General features: G+C 39.4%; 1 protein-coding gene across 3 annotated transcripts in view; it reads right to left on the bottom strand.

Moving 5' to 3' along the window:
* smg (sterile alpha motif domain containing protein 4 smaug) overlaps window positions 1-22,063 on the bottom strand; it is a 105,696-nt gene that overhangs the window by 66,906 nt on the left and 16,727 nt on the right. Inside the window, exon 1 of one of the 3 annotated variants that reach the window (XM_089235708.1) lies at window positions 87-496. The exons of the other annotated variants lie outside the window; for them this stretch is intronic. Within the exon in view, the coding sequence (XP_089091834.1) occupies window positions 87-147 (61 nt within the window). The 5' untranslated portion in view covers window positions 148-496. Of the gene's footprint in view, window positions 1-86; window positions 497-22,063 lie in introns of those variants that run through there. 3 annotated transcript variants of the gene reach the window in all.

Genomic DNA, 22,063 nt, shown 5'->3' with positions numbered 1-22,063 from the left:
ACCCTCCGCATTCATATACAAAATTACGCAAAACAGGACACATTCATTTTACACAACAGAAAAAAAAAAAAAAAAATTAACCTTACCTTGCGATGACAGGTAGGCGTTAGAGGACAGAGCAAGGCCACCGCTCAACAACTGCATCATCAGGCAGTTCTCTCCAAAAAGGTAGGAAAATTTAAAATCAAGAGCCCCAAAACAACAAATCCAAGTCAAACACCAACCGCGTAATTCTGCACATGCATACGAATTATACAACAGATGAAAACAAAAATCCAATCATAAAAGGAGACCCTAAAAAGATTTTACAAAAGTGGGGAAGGAAAAAAAAAAAACTTCACTTTCGTTCCATAACGGGATGATGATACCTCGTCAAAACACACTCACACAATCGCGCGCGCATGCATACACATCTCTCTCAGTGCCCACCGATGTGATGATGCGGACAAGCCAACCGAGAAAAACACGTGCGTGTGGTTGACTACGCCATCGACAACTTTGTTTTGGGGCTAACTTCGCGAAAAAAGAATGGGACGGGGGAAAAGAAGAAAGAGAGAAAAGAAAAGCGGAACTAGCATGTGACTTAAATCGGCCAATCAGGATCGGGCTCTCAACGAGAAATAACAAAAGCCAATGGCGGAACGGTGGGAGATGGAGGGGGAAAAAAAAAGAATACATTGAAACATACGCAGGGATCGCGCGAAGAGGGAAAACGAAACGGTTTCACCAGCGATGGAAAAGAATGAAATCCATCGCCACTTATGCCCCCGGGGTTCGTGTCCGTACTTCGCTCGCCGACTTCAACTGAGCGTGACCAAAAGAAAAGCAGTAACGAAGTTAATATCTGAGCAGAATCATTAAGCAGGTATTCGGTCAGGGCAGAAGAAAAAAAAAACCCCCTAGACTGATGAATAATAACTCTGGTATTAATATCTAGTCTCGGCCCTACAGCGCGAGTTTGATCGAAATAAATCCATAATGAAGTCGAAGCCGATTTCGGTAACGGATCGCTTGTGAAAGTTATGAATGACAATGAGTTTCTTGTGATCGCGAGTACGTAATCTACACTTCCACTTATCTGTTACACGACTGTTGATAGCTGCGGTCGGCAACCCGTACAACATTTTCTTCTGAGGATTTTTCGCTGGAAATCCTAAAAAATTCATGGGTGCATAATTGTGATAATTGCATAAATTGCGAAGATACAGTCGGCCCTGCTAAATCGGATAAAATCCTCTGTCTCTGTGGGAGAAATTTTGGTTGCAATCTTCAAGTTCCTCGCTTGAGATATCCGACTTTCAAACCGAACGCAGCCCAGGTTCTATTGGCTTCAGCCAATGCCTCTAAGGCAGAAGGTATCCGACTACGTTGGACATTTTGGAAGAAAATATAGATTTTGTTTGCATTTTTTTAAATTAAAGCTCTATTTCTATAATTCAAAAACGGAACTTGTTTTGTTTATAGAATTTACGGCCGTATTCACCGACAGAGTTTAAACCATAGTTTTCCCAACCTTTTTTGTCCCAACGCAATCTAACCTATGTAATACCCGTAGCTTCTACCAACTCCCTGAAACATTCCATCGCCCCCAGGAGGCGTCAACGCCCACGTTGGGAATCACTGGTTTAAACTATAATCGCAGGTGAAAAGATTAGAGATCAAAACGGATTTGTTAAATTCGGAATTTTAACCAATGCGTGTGGATCTATAACCTGCGACTGTAGTCAAACTGTCTGTGAAGACGGCCGTTAGAACCGAAAATATGTCCACCAGTGTTACTTTTTTTTTACATAAAATAAAATGGTGAATATAAACTTTAGGCCGGTATTTTATCACTATAAAAGTTTGATAAAATCCCTCTTATAAAACTTAAAAAAACCAACCAATAAAGCTCATAGGTTACATTCCAGCAAATGCAACCGATAAGCTCTTATTGGTGGTTGAATTTTTCATGTTTTACAAAAGGACTTTTATAAAACTTTCATAGTGTAATACCGGCCTTAGACGTGTTTTACGTGCTATTTTTGACATTTTATTTGAGTTTGAAACATGATTTCTAAAAAAACTAGAGATATCATTACAAAATTTTAATACAATATGCTGCCATATATTGTTAAGGTTATGAACCAAAATCTAAGGCAGAGGTCAACAACCTTTTGGCGACCGAGTGGTGTGCAGTGGAAATATGCTCGTCTTCCACCATGAAGGTTACGTCCAGGGGAGGAACATAGAAAACAAGTCTTATGATCAAAGTGTTGAAAATTTTCAATGGGATCGACAGGCCGGACCACGAGTTGATAAACACGCTGATAATCAAGTGCTTCGACAAGAAAACACCCGTATCGTTTAGTTAGGGATCAATTCCAGGTTGTGGTATCTCGGAGATTTTCTCAGAGTTGTGAACAAATGGACCATTACGGCAAGTTTGACATACAAATGCATGAAACAAGGAAAATTTCAATCCTTGAATGAAATTTGTACAAGGTATTTGATTGAAAAGTTGATCAAGTACAAGAGAGAACGAAGTCGGAGATGAGAACTCTGGATGCTTCAAGGAGCACCGCGGTGCTCGCGAGCAACGGGTCATTCCTGATCTAAGGTCTATCACATGTACAGTCGAACCCCGTTTTAACGAATACAGTTATAGAGAAAATCTCGTTTTGTGTGATGAACACTTTTCTATTCCTCCAAATAAGTTTACATAGGAACAATGCTAGGTAACCTGGAATTCCTTTACAACGAAATTTCATTTTAACGAAGTGATTCCTCAAGTCTCTTGGCGTTCTTTGTAACGGGATTCGACTGTATTTGTCAAAAACAGTTTTTGTATACATGTTGAATGAAATTTCAAAAAAAAAAAAAAAAATCATAGATACATACACACATTTCACACACGAACCTCAGATTTAAATACAACTTATGAAATTATTTAAATTTGTTTCACAACCGGCATCATTACTAGCTAAATATACTGTGTATAGCAATGTTTCCCAAAAAGGCAATATAACCCTCCGGTGGGCGATGGAAGCTACGAGTATAACATAGGATCCTATGGGTGCGCTTGAGCCAGGGGGCGATGAGAACAAATTCATGAAGGGGGCGATGGAACAAAGTTTGAAAAACTATGGTGTATAGATTAAACACTTCATATAATTTTTCGCAATATTACACGAATTTTGCTTAAAATTTGACATTGAAAATTACTTTTTCATAGAAAATAGCATTAGAGTCCAAAATTTATAATTTTTACCTCTAAGGCCGGAATTACACTATAAAAAATTGATTAAAGTTCTTTTATAGAACTTGAAAAATGCAACCAGTAATCGTACTAGTTACATTCGCACAAATGCAACCGATAGTCTTATTGGCTAAGTTTTATAAAAGTTCATTTATAAAACTTGAAAATGCAACCAATAAGTGTATTGGTTGCATTTGCTAAAATACAAATACAACGCCACAACAGGCAAATTGCCCAACGAGGTGGCTGCATCATGGATCCCCGACCCCTACCTACTACTGCTACACCACACCCCCCCCCCCCCCCGCGGAACCCCTCAACGAATCGATACATGCGGGAATGTGCGTGTACGTGTAGTGCAACCTGACGTAAAGTTTTGTTTTCTGTGTAATGCTTGTTATGTGTAGTGCTGTCATCTGCCCCCCAGTTTTACTAACTATGAGTGAAGTGTTATGGTTGAATGATTTACCGTTGTAGGACTGTTGCTCTCTGTGGCGAGACTTTTTAACGGGGAGATCGGCTCGCATTTGCGCCTTGAAGTTGGGAACCACAGAAAACCAACTTCAGCCGACCACCACTGTGGGGTTCGAACCCGGATCCTCGCATCACGAGTCCGGCACTATAACCACTCGACCACCACAGCGGCCGATAATGTAACCGATAACCTCATTGGTTGAATTTTTCAAGATTTATAAATAAACTTTTATAGTGTAAGCCCCCTTACTATCATAAAAAACGTTTTAAAATTCACTCCAGCACCAGTTTATCGAATAGTGCTGAGAAAGGTAGTTGAATACCTTAATCGATTAAGTTTAGCAACTTTTCCTCGTTTAATCGAATATCACCAATTTACACGACAATATTGTTGACCACTATGCATATAATATTTTTATATTGGACAAAACATTTGGCATCAATGACAAATATGTTGCCAAGATGGGAAAAAAAACTAGACACTTGAGAATGGATAATAACCTCGAATTATTTTAGCTGTTCAGTACGTACATTTGATTACTTCATTTGTGTTCTCTGTCATGCGTTAACGTTCTCAATGAAAAGTAAAAAAATCTCTGGTATTGTGCGATCGTTGTAATTAAATATAGTTTTTCATTTCATTTCGATGTGCGATTTATTCCAGAAGCTTTATTAATTTTGATCCTTCAGTTTTCAATGTACAAACTATACTAACGTTGCAAAATGGCAATTGAATTGTTCCTCACATAACGATATCTGATTAAACGGAATATTCGATTATGTGCTGGAACCGATGATATCTGTTTAAGCGGGACCGACTGTATATGCAGCTGTACGACAAGGATCGGTTAAAATACCACGAAAATACGAAAAGTTGAATAATTTTTCGGCAGATTCTTCCCGATAGTACGCATAGCGGGGAAAAGTAAACCACTTAAGGATCAGGAACGAGATATCTCGTCCAATCACAAATGGAAGAAATTCATGCCAGCTTTTTCAACTTTTTTCATCATTGCAACCCTGTGAACGGCAGCTTTCCCCCTTCTCCATTCTTTCTGTAACTCTTGTTTAATGACCCCCTCCGATATATAAATATAACTATAGTAGAAAGATACCTTATAAAATAGAGAACAAATACAAGGGCTACAACAGGCGAAATGTTCAACGAGGCTGAAAAAATATGGAAGTCATAAAATACAGCAACCCAAAATAGGAGCAATTAAGCGCGAAGAAACTAATACAAACTAATGACCATATGTGAAAAAAAAAAAAAAAAAAAAAAAAGAATTGAGGTTGCCTTGCTTTAGAGGGGAGGGCGAAAAAAGTGAAAGTGAAATCTACACTGATCTTTTTCGCCCTTCTATTTCCAACATGCGAACAAGGAAACCAGTTTTTAAATTTGATCGTCGATACTTCAAATACAGAGAGGATTTATTTCACAATAAATCAAAATTTATTGTCAAAAACCTGTACATTAAGGGGTTAAACCAGTGTTCCTCAAAGTGTGCGTCGCGGCGAGCTCTTGCCATTGATGGCAACAGCTTCGAAGCAATGAATTTGCTATTTTTTTTATGAACTATTCTGGGGAGGTGCGGATAAACGTTGTCATGGCAGAGGAAACTGGATTAAACGACTGGGATTCACGTTACACGTCCGAGTGAATCTTTAGTAAGCGAAAAAGTCGAAGTACAACGCCCGGTGAATTTGTTAGCCTATGACGGAGACCATTATTTGCGCGAAAATAGATTTTTTTTGTCCACTGTGAATGTTTATGGAGAAGATAGAATGCATACACACACACACACCACATGAGCGGCCGGACTTTAACAAGTGCAAATTGTGTGGCCGTATATTTAAAACAGGATTAAAATACATTGAGTGCGTATTTCGATTCAACTGTACAACATACACGCGCGCGCAAAGCCATATCTTAAAATTTCATGAATTTATAGGTAAGTCCACTATGTCAGTTATAATGCGGATCAGTGGAATTTAAAAACAGCGGAGAAGGTAAAGTCGGAAAAAAATATTCAGGACAGTTTTCTTGGGGGTGGGGCGATGCTTGGCTCCTAAGAAACTTTGCTAGCACCTAATTTTTAATTTGTCCCCTACAGGACAAGAGAGATCCTGATCTGTATTGTAGACCTCTTGTCTACAATATTAAATTAAATTTTGCACACAATTCTGGAATCTCGGCACATATAAGGAATCGCGTTTTAGGCCCGTGACACACGATACTACGCAGCACGAAAGCATGTATATCACGGGCCTTATGCCAGGTAATAAATATACACTGGGGTTATGGACGGTCGGGAAACGTCGTTTTCACGAAATCGAGGGTCAGCGAGTTAAACGTAGGCAAGTGAGAAAACACTGACTTTCAATGAAGAAAAAGTGTTTCACCAAAAAAGTCAAGAGGGTGACTCATAAAAAAAAAAAACAGTCCAACGCGATGAATTATACAAAACAAAACGTTTCATACGCTCAATTTAACGAGTTAGGCAATGTCGGCCTTGAGTCTCACGAGAAACGTGTAGCCGAGACGTTGTTGGTCGGTTTCCTCACGATTTCGGAAAATGAAGCCGGAATCCGAATGAATGAGGCCCCCCCCCCCCAATCACCTTGTTACAATAAAAACGAGATACTCTAACATCTCGGCATTACATGCAATATCCAGGTAAGGGCGGGTGGCCGATTCTAAAAGCGCTTACGCCACTTAAAAAAAAAATCTGAAACAAGGACACCACACTTCTGCAGTCGAAGGAAGACAGACGGGAAAATTTCTTAAGAGAGTTCCCATTCCGCAATACAACTCCGTGTCACGCCTGCAGTGGAAACAATTTCACACGATGGAAACTTACAAACTAACGAAGGAGAGAAGCAAAAATATGGACAGAATTCGTTTTGCAATACAATGACTTTCACAAAATGTACCTCGTTTGTACGGGGCGGGGGAAGGAGGTACGATAAGCCCTAGAGCATAGGTGCTCAACCTATGGCCCGCGGAGTCATCTGATATGGTCCGCGACCTCTAACTTAATTTTGTAAAAATGAATCAAGCCGCACATAAACAGATCACAAAAGTGATCCGCTGTGCAGTTCTATATCAATTGAGTAGTCCGCGGCTCATTAATAGATCTCTGAAATGACCCGTGGCACATTTATATCACTTAAGTAACGTGTGGCACATTTAGAGATCACCTAAACGACCCGTGGCAAAATCACAGATCACTTAATTAAGTGGCCCGCGGCACGTTTTAAAATCAATGAAGTGCACCGAACTCTCCTAAAGGTTGAGCATCCTTGCCCCTAAAGCAGAGGTTTCCAATGTAGTTTCTCGTGGATCCCTTGATGATATTGAGGCTGTTCTACAGAACTCAAATTTTTGAATATTCCCCCCCTCCAAAAAAAAGCGTGACCGTCACAACAACATCATAGCCCACAGGCCAAAATGAAAATTATTCTGAAATCCCTAAAACGTGTAATTGTTAAATTACTAACCATGAAAAAAAAAATAATAATAAATGGTGTCTTTCTTTTATTCATAACTGACAAACGGGTGAAAACAAAAAAATTATATCAACCAAAACATGCCTTTTAGAAAATACTATACAGTATAGGATGAGCATTACGTTGAGAAAAATCATTAAACTGGAACTCCTGCCACATATCAAATAAAAAAAACTTACGATTGGAATTGGTGGCCGGTTTTTGATTAGTGTACCTCATGGGGGGAGAAAACAATGTAGTATGATATTAGTAAATAATTTTTCAGCAATAATACAAATTGAATTATCAAGTTTGTTGCAAAATTCAAGCAGTTGATGCTTTCGTACAGTAAAATAACATAAGTATTTCGTACAGTAAAATAACATAAGTAACACTCACACAAAGTGTAACCTTCAGTTTCCTGTCATTACAATCGAATAGACTTCAGTTCTTGTGTTTTTTTTTATTTCAATGACAAGTAGCTAAACTGCCACACTTTGCGAGTATTATTATTCTACTACACACATACATCAACTGTTAAGATTATGCAGCAAACTTGATAATTAAATTTTTGAGCAATAATACAGATTGATCAATATCATACTATATTGTTTTTTCCCCCCCATGAGGTGCACTAATCAAAATCCAGCCGCCAATTTCAATCATAACAGTTGTTTTTTTTATTTGATATAGGTGGCAGAAAGGGTCTCTAGTTTAATGATTTTTCTCAACATAATACATCCTGTACTGTTTATTATTTTCTAAAAGGCATGTTTTGGCCTATAGAATTTTGTTTTCACCCGTTTGTCAGTTATGAATAAAAGTAACTAAGAAATGGCACCATTTTATTCACGATTAATAAGTTGACAAATTACACGTTTAGGGGTTTGAGAATGACCGAGTGTGCATAGTTTTTTTGCTGCGCAGAAAAAAACTCCCTAAATTATATACGGTTGCACGTTATTTTATGTCCATTCTGCGGACAAATTGTGCGCATATCGAAATTCTGTGCTCAGAGGAATATCAGGTCTGTGTAGATGAAATTAAAGAGAATGTGTTCACTATCTGGTAAATAAAGGGAATCCTTGGTACTATCAAAATAAAGATTATTTAATTAATCTCTCACTATCTTTGGCTATGTTTTCCTTACACATGTTTACAAGAAATGGCGTCACTAAACCAATGAACAACAATTATTTCCCAATCAAATCAGAACCACACCTTCAGTGCTTTTCAACGGAGAGTATTAATTATCGAGCATTGAGTGCTATTTCACTCATTTTATTTGTTTCGAAATTGAAGATATATTGCCCGATTCTTTAATAAACTATCACAGGGCTGTCTTAACGCATGGGACTGCCAAGCACGGCCCGGAGGGCCTCCTCTGGTGCATAGGGGCACTCCACGATAACAGGATCATGTGCTATGACAAATAGCTGGTGCTGCTTGGGCAAATGCCTCATTTTTCCATGTGGAAATTCGAACAATTGACAAGAATCACATAATTTTATGGCACTGCGATGAAATTTTTTCGAGGGGTGGGGGAAGGCCTCCGGAGAAGGATTTATTTTGTGGTCTATAGAAATTTTACCACCATTCACCTATTCTAGCATAGCTTTCTTGACTACCCATTCCTTAAAATTAGCCACCCTGGGCCACAGCCCGCTTTTAGTCCCCACCCCTCCTTACACACCGTAAATATGTCTGTAGCGACTATTCACACCAACAGTTTAAACTGCAATCGCAGTTTAAATTGAGGATTTTAACCAATCCGTGTCGATCGCTAATCGTTTAACGTGCGATTGTAGTTTAAACTGTTGGTGAATACGGCCGTAAGTCACTGTTTTGTGGTCGTTCACATATCCTCTAGGTCGTTGTTTTCGTCCCTTGTTCACAAGGTCATTCTTTTGGTCACTTACATACTTTCACACTGTTTTGGTCACTCAGATGCTTGCACAGACTCTAGGGTAGTCCTCTGAGTGGTCTGGATTTCTTTCAAACGCGACACCATCTCAAACAAAAGAACAGCTTTGCGAATATCAGTAACAAGAAAATTTTCTTTGAAAGCTCTCTCCAGAATCTGCTTTTTAAGGAGTTCCGTGGTATTTGATGATGCGGTAGCCCAAAAAGCTGTCGCGGGATACCAGTTGGAAACCCGTGCCCTAGAGTAAGGTACACACATAACCGGGCGGATTCGTCGTCTTCCATCTTGGACGATAATAGACACATCCCACTTCGTTCACAGATGGCGGATAAGTCAGCGGGGGAAAAGTCCTACCCTAGAAGTAAATTGGAGTAAATTTACTTCTAGGGTAAGTAAATTGGAATCACTGACGTAATGCATTCTCATTTGCATCGTTGAATGTGAGAATTAAAGCAACAATTTTTCAGAACAGTCTCCACGAAACCGGTCAGGCGGCGGCGAGCCTATCATCAATTTTGAACTGTACGCGGGCTAACGTGGAAAAAAAAGATCTCTGCTGAAAAAGTGATCAGCCGCCTAGGATTAGTTTAGTAGATACTCAGCTGAATGCCTCCTAAGAGGCGCAGTCGTGTGGGTATCACGATGGACTAGAATCGCGAGGTCCCCCCACAGGCGGCACAGTACTGGTTGGATGAAAATGCGATTTTTTTTTTGTGGTTTTCGTAACTTTCTGGCGGAAATTCCAGCTTGTCTCCCCGTTTTTATGCCGCTGTGGTGGTCGAGTGGTCATGTCTCCCCGTTTGAAAGAAATAGTTTCTTGCGGTATAGCTTTGATCGTCCAAAATTGATAAACCATCGAATCATTGAATTCATATTGTTCCGGATAATTTCTCACAATTCCTTGAATTGATCAGAGGATGAATCAATCTTCAGGACGTCAAATTTATTCATAGAAAACAGCTATTTACAATTTTTCACAAATAAGAAACTCTCACTGAGGATAAAGCAACAACTCTGCTTCTTATCTTGTGATGGCATCACTTTTTATTGGTACCGGAGAAACTTCGAGAAAAAGAATATTCCAAGGGAAAAAAATAAAAAGTTCGAGAGATGATATTTATAAAATACCAGTTCCCAACAAGCGGCGCTGCAGTCCTGGCCGAAGAAACCCTGCAGAACGTTCTATACCAATCGCGTGGTCTCTTCTATTTCCTCATGGCTTTGTTAACGCAAGGGGTTTTCAAAAAATTGCGCCAAACATAATTTTCGTAACACTCTCCACCTTAAAAATTGTTCGTCCCGACAATTCAATCTTCAAGTCTGGTTCGCACTTTGTCACGCACTGTGGTAAGGGGGCTATTGGGCCCAAGAGGCGTTGTGGCAAGATGCTCGTCTACCGCCGTGAAGGTTGCTGTCACGGTCCCGGATTCGAACCCAAGGGAGGATGTTGATAAGATATTTTCCCCTAACGAACTTGAGGCGACCACTGATAGACAGCGTCTTCATTTCCAACCCATCTCATCAATGGCCGTAAATTGCAATGTAGCGGTATGGCCAGAGTTGGTGTTTGGTGAAGTAGTCTATCTGTTCAGGTGAACCGCCTCGTACTTTGACGATGGAGTCTTTTGAATAAAAATTGCCATATCACTCAGTTTCTTCACGACTCTGTAGAGACCTTCCCATGATGTCTGGAGCTTCGGGCAAAGTCCTTTCCGACGCTTCGGGTTCCAGAGCCAGACGAGGTCTTTTTCCTTAAAGTCATGAGATTTGCATGACTATTTATTTTATTTTTTTTTTTTATTTTTTTTTTTTTTTCATCTTTTTCGGAGCCGATGTTGATTGTGTCTCTGGCGAACAAGCCAACAAGGAAAGACGCGTACGGCGGAGGCTCACCTGAGCCAACAAGGGAAAACGTGGACTTGGCCTGGTCGCGGCGGAGGGCTCATCCGACACAAGACAGCGAGGGAAGACGCGTGGTCCAGGACCTGGCCTGTCCACGGAGGAGGGCTCACATGAGCCAACAAGCCAATGAATGAGGGTAAACGTGGTTCAGGACCTGGCGACAGAGAAAAACAAAGGGCTCAAGCTCAATAGAGCTCATCAGAAGAAATTGTATAATAGAAATATTTAAAAATCTGTATATACTTTTTTTTTTAATAATGTGTTTTTATATTCCACGTATTTTATATTTTTATATGCATAATAAAGCACCCGATATCGCCTAGCCCCCTCAACCGGGGCAATGGCTAAAATTGACAATGGTCGATAGAGCCTGGGCGGTGCACGGTACGAAATGAAAATGAATGTCTCTGGAAATTCGATGCACATCCTCGAGGCGCTCCTGGAGTCCCTCGACGTATTCTTCCGGTGGAAGAGGAGCATCTGGCGGTCACCCAAACAGCAGGTCACCTGGCATTCGAAGATCTCGTCCCATGAGCATCTGCGCTGGTGAAAATCCATTGCTCTCGTGGACGGCAGTTCGGTAGGCCAGCAGGAAAAGTGGTAACTTCGAGTCCCAATCTAGTTGATTCTGCGACACGAAGAGCGAGAGGTGGTTCATGATGGTCCTGTTGAATCTCTCGACCATCCAGTCAGATTCCCGATGAAGCGGCATAGTTTTTCGGCACATCCACCGAAAACTGCAGAAGTGAAGTTTCTTTCCTGGTCGCAATGGATCAGCATGGGGAACTCCGAATCGATATACCCAATTTCGCATTAAAACTTCAACCACCGCCACTGCTTCTTGAACAGAAACGGGATGTGTTTTCGGCCACTTGGTAAAATAGTCCATCACCACAAGTTGACCATCGTGAGTTCTGGGTAACGGTCCGAGGATGTCCAAGGCGATTCTCTCGAACGGTTCACCTTAAGTGCATTTCATGCCTTATGGGGTTATTATTATTGTAAATAAAAAAAAACGTTGTAGCGTTGAAGGCGGGCCCGGGTGCGCTTCGAAGGTCCTTTATAAGCGGCGCAGGCGTCGCTCGTAAAGGGTCTCACTGATTAATAAAAAGGGTTTTTTTTTAAATCAGTGAAACATAACTAATTAAAAAAAATTACCTAAAATTTGAAGCATTATTTTCACTTCTAAAATAAATTTGTAGTGAAATTTAATTTTGATGCGTGAATCACGCATCTAGAAGGGTATTGGCGAGGCCTTCATGATTTTTTTTTCCTTCTTACCTTCGTAGGAGGGAAAAATCGAACATTACGAAGGCCCCGGCATTGGCGATCACAGGTACCATGTCATGTACCTATGGTAGCAGTTCCCACAGCTGATTTGCCTTCATTAGACATTTTTTCGTACATGTACAGGATGCTGTTTTCAATTCATTACCAAAAGAAATTAACGATATTTTACTAACTTTTGTAGAATTAACCATCGTCTGAGAGAATAACGTGGTCATTTCCGTCACACCATATGATTAAAACCCCGTTTATTACGTTGAAATATTCCATTTTTCTTTTTGGATAACTTAATTGTGTGTAAAGATTACGATATTTATCATAATTTATGATAGTGATGATTATGACGACAGATAGGTCTAAGTATGAAGCGTACGCATTGGTCGTTTTCAAATATTTTTTAGTGAAATAAATTTTCTGTATGTTTTTTCCTGCCCAAAGCAAGCTTTTAAACTTTTTTGAGGAATAATTGGTAAGTTTTTTAAACTATTAGTGGGTTTTTTGGCATCATTTAGCGATGTCCCGTATTTTTCTTGATGAAGTATGATCTCCTTAGTATTAGGCTGGGATTAAACAATAAAAGTTTTATAAAAGAACTTTTATCAAATTTTTATAGTGTAATACCGGCCCTACACGATTTCCCATACGGGCTTTTGACAACAAATTTGTATGATCTACGAATCTGATACGTATATCTGATCGCCGTATGATCTTAAATAACGGCGAAGAAACAAAACTGGTTTCCCTGTTCGCATGTTAGGGTGTGAACATAGTGCGTCCGTATTTAGGATTGTGGAAACCCGCGTCGTCTCCGATTGGTTAAAAATCCAAATTTCAAGTTTAAAAAAGTTGAAATTCGGGTTTTTAACCAATCTGAGACGACGCGGGTTTCCTGAGTCTGAAATACGGACGCACTATGTTCCCACCCTTAGGCCGGGATTACACTATAAAAGTTTCCGAAAGTTCTTTTATAAAGCTTGAAAAACGCAACCAATAAGCGTATCGGTTGTATTCGAGCGAACGAAAAATTTAACCAATGAGCTGGTCGATTGCAAGTTTATAATAAAACTTGAAAAATGCTTATATTAATGCATTATTGATTTAAATTTTTATATAACTTATAATCAATAATGTTATCGGTTAGATTCACCCTAATTTAACACATAACCTTGTTGGTTACATTTTTCGAGTTTTATAAATGAACTTTTATGAAACTTTTATAGTGTAATCCTGGCTTTAGCAACAGAAAGGAAAAATTGGTGCAGTAGATCCTCACCTTCTTTCTCACCCTCCCCTATTTGTTCACTTCTCTCTCTCCCAGGCACTATGAAAGTTTAATTATAAAACTTGAAAAATGCAAACGATAAGGCTATTGGTTTTTTTTTTCAAGTTTTGTAAAAGATATTTTTTAAAACTTTTATAGTGTAATCCCGGCTTACGAACATAACCTCTTCATACTTGAACAATAAAAACATTAAAACCTAAATGAAATTAAAGCTGATCATTAAAAAAAAAAATGTTTTTGATTGATTTGTGTTTATTACGTCAAAATACTCGATAAAAAGGGGGAAAAACTAATTTGAGTCGATATGTTTACTAGTATTATTTGAGTCTGGTTTATATGTGTACCCCAGGAGAGCCAAAATGAATTCCATTTGAGTTTAAACGAGATATCTCGTCCCAGACCGTTGAGAGGTTGAAAAGGGTAAGGGAAGAAGGCAAACAGAAACACCAGCACAATCGGTGTCTTATTTACCACGTGCGTGTACAAATAAATACAAACATTTCCAACAACTACAATTTTTTCCCCCCAAAAATTGAAGTATTACTTTCACTCAAAGAAATTTGGAGTAAAAAAAATGAATTTTGATGCGTATTTTACGCATCTCTACGGGTATCGGCGAATACTGGACTCCAGGCCACTGGAGATAGATTGAGTTCCCACATGCGAGGGCTTTAGAACCCAAAAAGAAATGAGCACGACTGGACGTGAATTAGTGCCTGCAGGTAGATACTTATACACTCCAAATTCTCCGATGACGTTTCTTCTGCATTAAAAAGAATACCCATTTCTTAAAGAGCTTTGCAATGGCCAGAACGTTATGCAGGAACTGAAAACCCCACTAGTTCGCACCCTAGTACAGACAAAGAATATCAGAGATTAAGGAGGGATGGAGGGGGAAAAAGTAACAGTCCACGAGATGTTAAGTAAAAAGAAAGCCCCAGATGCTTTCGGAAGCAGAACGAGATGACAAAGAAATTGTGGAAAAAAAACCACCTTAATTTGAATTAACGCGCGACGAGAGATTACGAGGAAAAGATCAGAGGACGATTAGCTGGAGATGCGTAACGCTTAGTAACAGCTCCGTCGAGTGGAACGATAATTAATGAATAAAAAAAACTTGGATTTTCATTGATTGGATTTGCACCGATTAGCAGGTAGAACTTACACTTGTCGAGAAACAACTGATCTCGTCAAGTGATGACTAAGTAGCAACGGCCGAGAAAATCTTCGATACATGTCCGAGCAAGACTCGTGTTCCGCAAGGTATCAGAGCTAATCACTGGATTTCTGACTGACTTGATGACCCAATGAAATTCTATTTGAAAATGTTTAGATACTGAAAACTTCATCGCAGTTCCTAGAGCAGAATACGCCGAAAACTGCGACGTACATTGCAGAACAATCTCAGTAACAACGTTAAGAACTCTTACTGTGTACAAAACACCGTTATGGAATTTCCATCGCAGAACATTTTCATTCAGCTGAGGGCTCGTTGCAGAACAACGCAAAACATTCTGCTATAGAGATCGCAGTCACCTTACAGTAGATGTGCCGAAACTGAAAATAAAATCCAAAATATTGCATTTTCGCTCAGAGAGGAAGCAGGAAGTAAAACTACAATCACACTAGATAAATACCTAGAGAGTTACTTGGAAGTATCTATGTGCACCAAACCGTTACTATAGTTCTTCCTGCCGCCCACCGAATTCCTACGGAATGAAGATTGAGCATGCAGGGGAAAAAGCAAAAGGAAAAAAGTCGAGGCATTATGCCAAAAAGAATGCCACCGACAAAGGTGAGGGAGGAGGAAAAAAAATCTGCTCTTACAGGATCGCACCTACGTTTCTCATTTTCCATCCAGTCAATTAGGACAAGAAATCACAGAAAACTCATACGCGAAGAAAAACTAGATGCACTTTATGTAGGTTATTCAACCGATCCCCCCCGCTTATAGTTACTAATATTATTGAATTTTTCACAACTGAAATGCCTGAGGGTGTTAGTACATTTGTCCAGCAGGAGTAATCATTTGATCATTTTTGTCACACCACGGTCATTTTCTGCACACGAGGGCTAATTAGACCGGGACCTACAATTTATTGCCGATTCCGAACGGCAGGCTTGTTTTTTATACTCAGAGTTTGGTGCGCTAGCCCCTCGATGGGGGACTCCCTGCGGTAGCAATTTTTTTGCTGCGGTCAAGTCGCCGTTTCCAGCAGGATTAAGCTGATTCAGGCGTTGATCGAGTTAATGTCATCATCATCATCATACCTTTCCTAATATGAATGAGATTTTTTAAATTAATTTACCAAAAAAAATTAGAAAAAATGGAAAACAATCACCAGCGAAATTTCTTAGGCGCGAAGCATAACTTTTTCCCTCAAGAAAAACGGTCCTAAATGTTTAGGGAAAAAGACTTTCTGGATATTATATAGAGGCAAACTTTGAAAGAAAAATCCCCCCCCCCCGGCTTTCCCTAGATGTGTTGAAGAATGAGCAAAAATCTCTTTAGTCCTGAATATTGTTTTTAAACTTTTCTGGGACTTGATGACTCCTTACCAGGTTGGAAGTCACGCCGCCGTCATGAAATCGAAATTGTCATCCGTAGATGACAGACTCCAATCTTCAATATAACAATCAAAGTTTAGGCCTCACTACCGATTCCCTACTCCAGTGGATCTCAAACCGTTGTCACCCTGATCATCCTTGTTCAATTCATGGGTCATCTGCGGCTCCCAAGAATAGTTTGGTAGACATTTTCCAATATAAAAGAACCACTTCAAAGCATAAATAGGCACTCAAATCAATACCTCCAGCTCGCCACGACGCTCCTGACAAAGGTTGGCGACGGCCCCAGGAGCCGTGACGCACACTTTGAGGAAACACTGTCCTAGTAGCTACGAGCTACACGAGAAACTACCCAGAGAAAGCCTGCATTTAGTTGTCTTTATTCACTTTTCTTATCGCCAGCATATGAAATATTTTACAGACACAGTTACACACCAATAAACAAAATATCATGCACAAGTAAGAATGCTCAGCGAAATAAAACACCAAATCCATTCGGCACGATTTCGAAGAGTTTTAGCTCCATGATGCACCGGTTCAAAATCAGTCTTAAAATTTCTATTTTCAAAATATTTTCATCCCTAAAATATCATGGCAACCTTGACCGATCACGCGATCCCCTAAAGTGACGCAGCACACCGTTCGGGAATCGCCGTTTTAAAAGACAACTATAGGTAGCCCAGGCTGTATCACTGAAAAGTAATTTAGTGCCCCACCCTTTCCGCGGTGAAGGAGGTATTCAAAGAATTTCTAGGGACATTGACTACGTCAGAAAAACACATCCAAACGTTGAAAAGCAGTGAAATCCTCTGGTGTTGTTGCACTGCTGATTTTTATTGACCTATTACTGGTTTTATACATGTGATTGGTTTTAATTTAACACATTTTATTTGGATTTGATTATATTAGCTGCGATATACACGATTGCACCTGTCCCACGTATAAAAAATTATATTTGCTAACTAACCACCCGTTAGGACATGGGGCTCGATCCCCATGTCTCCTACGAGATTTCTAACCGTAAAGTCATCACCGGGAAACATATTTTTAATACGTTTAAAAATGCAAAATGAAATAGTACACATATGTGCATCCCATACACATTTCACAATTTCCAAACATTTCAAGGGATGGTATACAAGCAAAATAAAACAGTGCATATGTGGTGCATCCTATAAACATCCCAAAATTTCCAAACATTTCATGTGACATTGCGGTACCGATACTCACAATGGAAACTTTTCATGAACGGACAGTTAAAATTGCTGCATTGAATTTTTATTTCTCTACTCCATCTTAATTACATAGAAAAGTTCGTTGTAACATTACTTTTTAAATGCCTCAATTAGTGCAGTGTAGAGGATGTATAGGACGCTTTACTTGGGTTAGTGGAATAGCAGCATGTACATATATATCGCCCAACTTTACGCCTTTTGTTTCGGCAATTGCGAGATATTTCGTGTCCTTAAACCATCTTGTTTCGGCAACGCTGAGCCCACCTAGCTCTGTACAGAGGGCTTTGTTCGCAAACACGTTTCCATCTCTGCCCAATCTGTCAGATCAACTGCAATGTGGCATTTTAAAGGTGGTTTCCGTTTTCTATTTTGTACAATTACACATCTAACAAAATTAGATCAAATTATTGGCACCTTTTTTTTGGTCAGCGACATCGTGTGCACCTTATCAGCAAAAAACGTTTCTCCAAATGTGAGGTATACACTTGTAAAAAAAAAATTTGGTTTTCCCGGATATGGGATAATTTACTGTATCATTTCAATTTGCACGAAGTAAAATTATCCAATTTTGATTCATCTGGTAAAAAATCATTTTGTACGTACAGCCTATTACAAAAGATTAAAGTTTTTGTAAAACCAAAATTTATAGTTTATTTTCCGATCACTAAATTCACCGATCACTATTTTCATCCACTAAAACACGGTTTGCTACATTATAACTACGTTTTTTCCCCGATGCGTTTTCATTTTCCTTGAGCAATATAAAGGTTACGGGGAACTTGAAAGTTCCGCTCCAACAAGACCGAATTATTAACGCCAAGATAATTCTTAAGATCGCACCAGAAATAGATACGCCATTATCAACTTCGCACATCAAACGAACCGAAAAAAAAATGAAAATAAGTCTCTTTCGGGTCTAGGTACGGCAATGCCTAGTTTTTATTTTTATATTTTTTACAAGATAAAACCGTGGCGAGGAAGAGAGAGAGAGAAAGACATACAGGCAATCCGTATAGCGCCGATGAAAATCCACCGCAAGCACCACGTACTGTGTACGCAAGTGGGTCAGTAGTTAAATAGACGAGCCCGAGAGAGTAGGAGGCTTTTCTTTTATCATCATTATCTCTCTCTCACTCGTCTCGAAGTCAATGAACGGATTAGTAGCAATGGTGTGTGTATATATGCGTGTGCGCGGCCGAAATGTTAAAAGAGCCTAGTTATGCTCCAAGGAATAGAAGCGAAAGGGCTGTAATATCCCGTTGTGTTTGTTTTCTTTTCGCCTCCGAGCTAAGTGGAGAGATCACAGAGAGAGAAAAAACCCTCCAAATTACAAGGCACCCAGTCGTACATCGACCTACTGATCCGAGTTAAGAACTAACCAGAAGAAAGGTACGGGACATGTGAAGGAAAATAAAAGATTCTGTTCGAATCCGAGAGAGAGTAGGTCGCCTCGGAACGACAGCACCGAGAGGGAAGTCGGTCTGGTTTTCACTGATACGATGGCTGAATCGGCCACGGAATAACAAGCAGCAACTAGTTATGGAAAGAGAGGAAAAAAAATAAAATAAATAAAAATCAGTTCTTCCTCAATCTCGCTTTGCTGACCTCATAGCGAAAAACATGAAAGTGGACCGTTGCGATCCGCCAGTTTGAATGATGAAAAAAAAAAAATTCTCAATAGGTCTTTGAGCCCTGGTATTTCTCTCCCCCCCCCCCACTCCCCAATTTCTATTTTGATAAGATATTTATTGTCCAGCTGGTCAGAAAACCGGCGCCCTCCCTGTATAACAAAAACGCTCTATAAATAAAAAATTTTATTTTCGTTGGAATTCGAATGAAGTGCTCGTTTTTTTTTCCGCTCTTGAACTCAGGAAAAAGACTTGGCAAGGACATAACGGATTCATAAGAGTAAAACGAGATCATTAGGTTGCAGAAATGTTTCTTCCCGCCGGTCGTGGACAACCTGCCTTGACCAGCAAAAAAGAGCGGGGACGGACATCTACAATAGCCCTATATTCTTTTGAAAAAAAAATGGCTTCAAGTTTTTAATTGGAATTCAGAACCACGAAATGAACTACACGGGGAATTACGAAAATATAAAAAAATATTTAGTGCATCTTCCCAAGGTAAAGGCAGGGCCGGACTAAGGTCGTGATTATACTATAAAAATTTGATAAAAGATCTTTTACAAAACTTGAAAAAATAACCAATAAGCCTACTGGTTAAATTCGCTAGAATGCAACCAATAAGTTTATCAGTTGAATTTTTTTTATAAAACTTTTGTAGTGTAATAACGGCTTTAAGAAAGCAAGGGTACGTCCATAGTGCACCGCTTCTCGCTTTACTGCTTAAACCGCGGCAGTTGTAAGAAGGCGAGATGATCCCGCGCGATTCTAGCTGGTGGTGGTTATAGTGCACGACTCGCGGGAGCGTCTGCCTGCATGAGCAGTTGGCATCATGGAGCTATCACGTGGGGATCTATTGTGTGTGTTTTTGTTGACAACAAAAAATATTTATCATAAAATTAAACATGAAAGAATGACGAATTTACATGAAATGAATAGGACTCGCCTTGAAGTTGCAATGGGTTAGTGTAATCACCGATTATATTTAATTAATTGATGATAAATCAGCGATTTTTCGCTTTTAGTGCCACAACAAATTTTCGATTAGAAAAACGAAAATTAATCGTTACAAAATTCCGTTTAATTTAGTTTTATCGTTAATTAGTTTATTAACGATAAAATTAAATCATGATCGATAATTAGTTAATAAACTAATTAACGATAAAACTAAATCAAACGAAATTTTGATTAATTAACGATATCATTTTTATTATGTCAACTAATTAACGATTAATATTAACAATAATTAGTCGTCATAAAAACTCCGTTGGATTCAATATAATCGTTAATTAACCTTAATTAATGATTACTTAATGATATCGCTTTTATTATGTCATATCTAGTTAACGATAAGTATTAACAATAATTATTCGTCATAAAAACTCCAATTGGATTCACAATAATTGTTAATTTTACTTAATTACTTAATGATTAACAATTTCGCTTTTATTATGTCATAATTAATCAACGATTAGTAATAACTATAATTAATCGTTACAAAAACTCCGTCGATTTACTATTCCACTATAATACGAATAACGAAACGAATACGAGGAACATATCCGTTTTAAAGTGCAAGCGGTGAGCCGGTCAAGCGAGAAAAAGAAATAATGATTAATTCCGGTTAAAGCGAGTAAAAGCAGTTTGAGCCGGTAAATGCAGGTAGGCGGGCGCAGTATGGCCACCCCAATGAGTTTTCACGATCTTTTTTCAGCCGCGATAAAGCGAGTAGCGAGAAGCGGTTCACTATGGACGTACCCTAAGAAAAGTGCAATCGCACCGGACCGCAAAATATTAGGGGCCGTAAAACTAGATTTTATTGTACTGACTACGTATATTTTACGATAACTGCTTTAAAAAGGCCAGAACTTGAAATTCTATTGATCTATCGATGAAAAAAATGACGATTTATTGATTGACACACGAGGCCCCTACATTCTTGAATGGGGTCTTGACTTTTGACAAAACCTCAAACAGACTCAAACCTCAAGAGTTATTGTTGGCTCCTCATATTGGTATTCAATAAAATTTGTAGTTTTAAATATTGAAGAGGAATATGACACCGATACCTAAGCGCCCCCCCCCCCCCCAGAGCACTGTCGGCCTTTCTAAATATGGGCGGGGGCAGTTCATGGTCTTAACGACACCATCAGTCCTCGGGAAAAAAAAGGACCCGTCAGAATATCAGACGAAGTGCAAACCTTTTTGAGGAGGTTCCAGAAAGCAGTGCCATTTTAACGCTTGGGCATATTGGATAGCGCAGGTGGATAAGGAGCCTCACGTTAACGAGATACATGCTAGATCAAAATGTCTTCTCTAAATTTAATTTCGGTGGATGTATAGAGCAGAAATGAGCTAATCTCTGGGCCTAACCCCCCTCTAACATATCTCTCGTAATATTGAGGAGGCCCGCAAAACTCTTTTCGCACCGGGCCGCTGAATGGGAAGTCCGGTCATTAATAAAGGATGCGAGAAGAAATATGGGGGATAAATTAAGGAAATTCCATAAAAAAAAAAAAAAAACATCCTGAGGGACGACACGGATTTTGGCAACAAATAAGAAAAAATACATTCAGACAATTTTACCGTGATTTGAAAAGCGATATCGATATTCAAAGCTGAAGAAACTGACATTCTGCGTAAAAGGAGTTGATTTCAAATGAAATTCATGAAAACTCGGAGGGGAAAATGAGAAGATTTTTTGTAAGTTTTAATAAAAGAGAAATATGGTGATTGAACCCGATGTTGCTGCTGACGTATTTCGCTCAGAGATAATAGAATAGGGGTCTGTCACTAACTTTTTCACTCTGCGGGCCAGATATATATTACCACATACTGGTATACTTATCGTATTGCGCGGATCGATATATTTTTTACGGAAACTTTTCGCCGGTCACAGTTCCTTAGCGGGGGGGGGGGGGGGGCAGCATCGGGCGCGGTTAGTACTTGGGAGGGTGACCACCTGGGAACACCGCGTGCTGTTAGCATCACTTTTTAATATTTTCCCCAACGAACTCGAGGCGACCACCGATAGACAGC

The sequence above is a fragment of the Pholcus phalangioides genome, unplaced genomic scaffold (assembly GCF_987345545.1).
Source record: "Pholcus phalangioides strain wild (caught in Gottingen) unplaced genomic scaffold, Ppha-v1.0 ptg000009l_1, whole genome shotgun sequence".
Lineage (NCBI taxonomy): Eukaryota > Metazoa > Arthropoda > Arachnida > Araneae > Pholcidae > Pholcus > Pholcus phalangioides.
The sequence above is the reverse complement of the archived record's forward strand: the minus strand, read 5'-3'. Positions and strand labels throughout refer to the sequence as shown.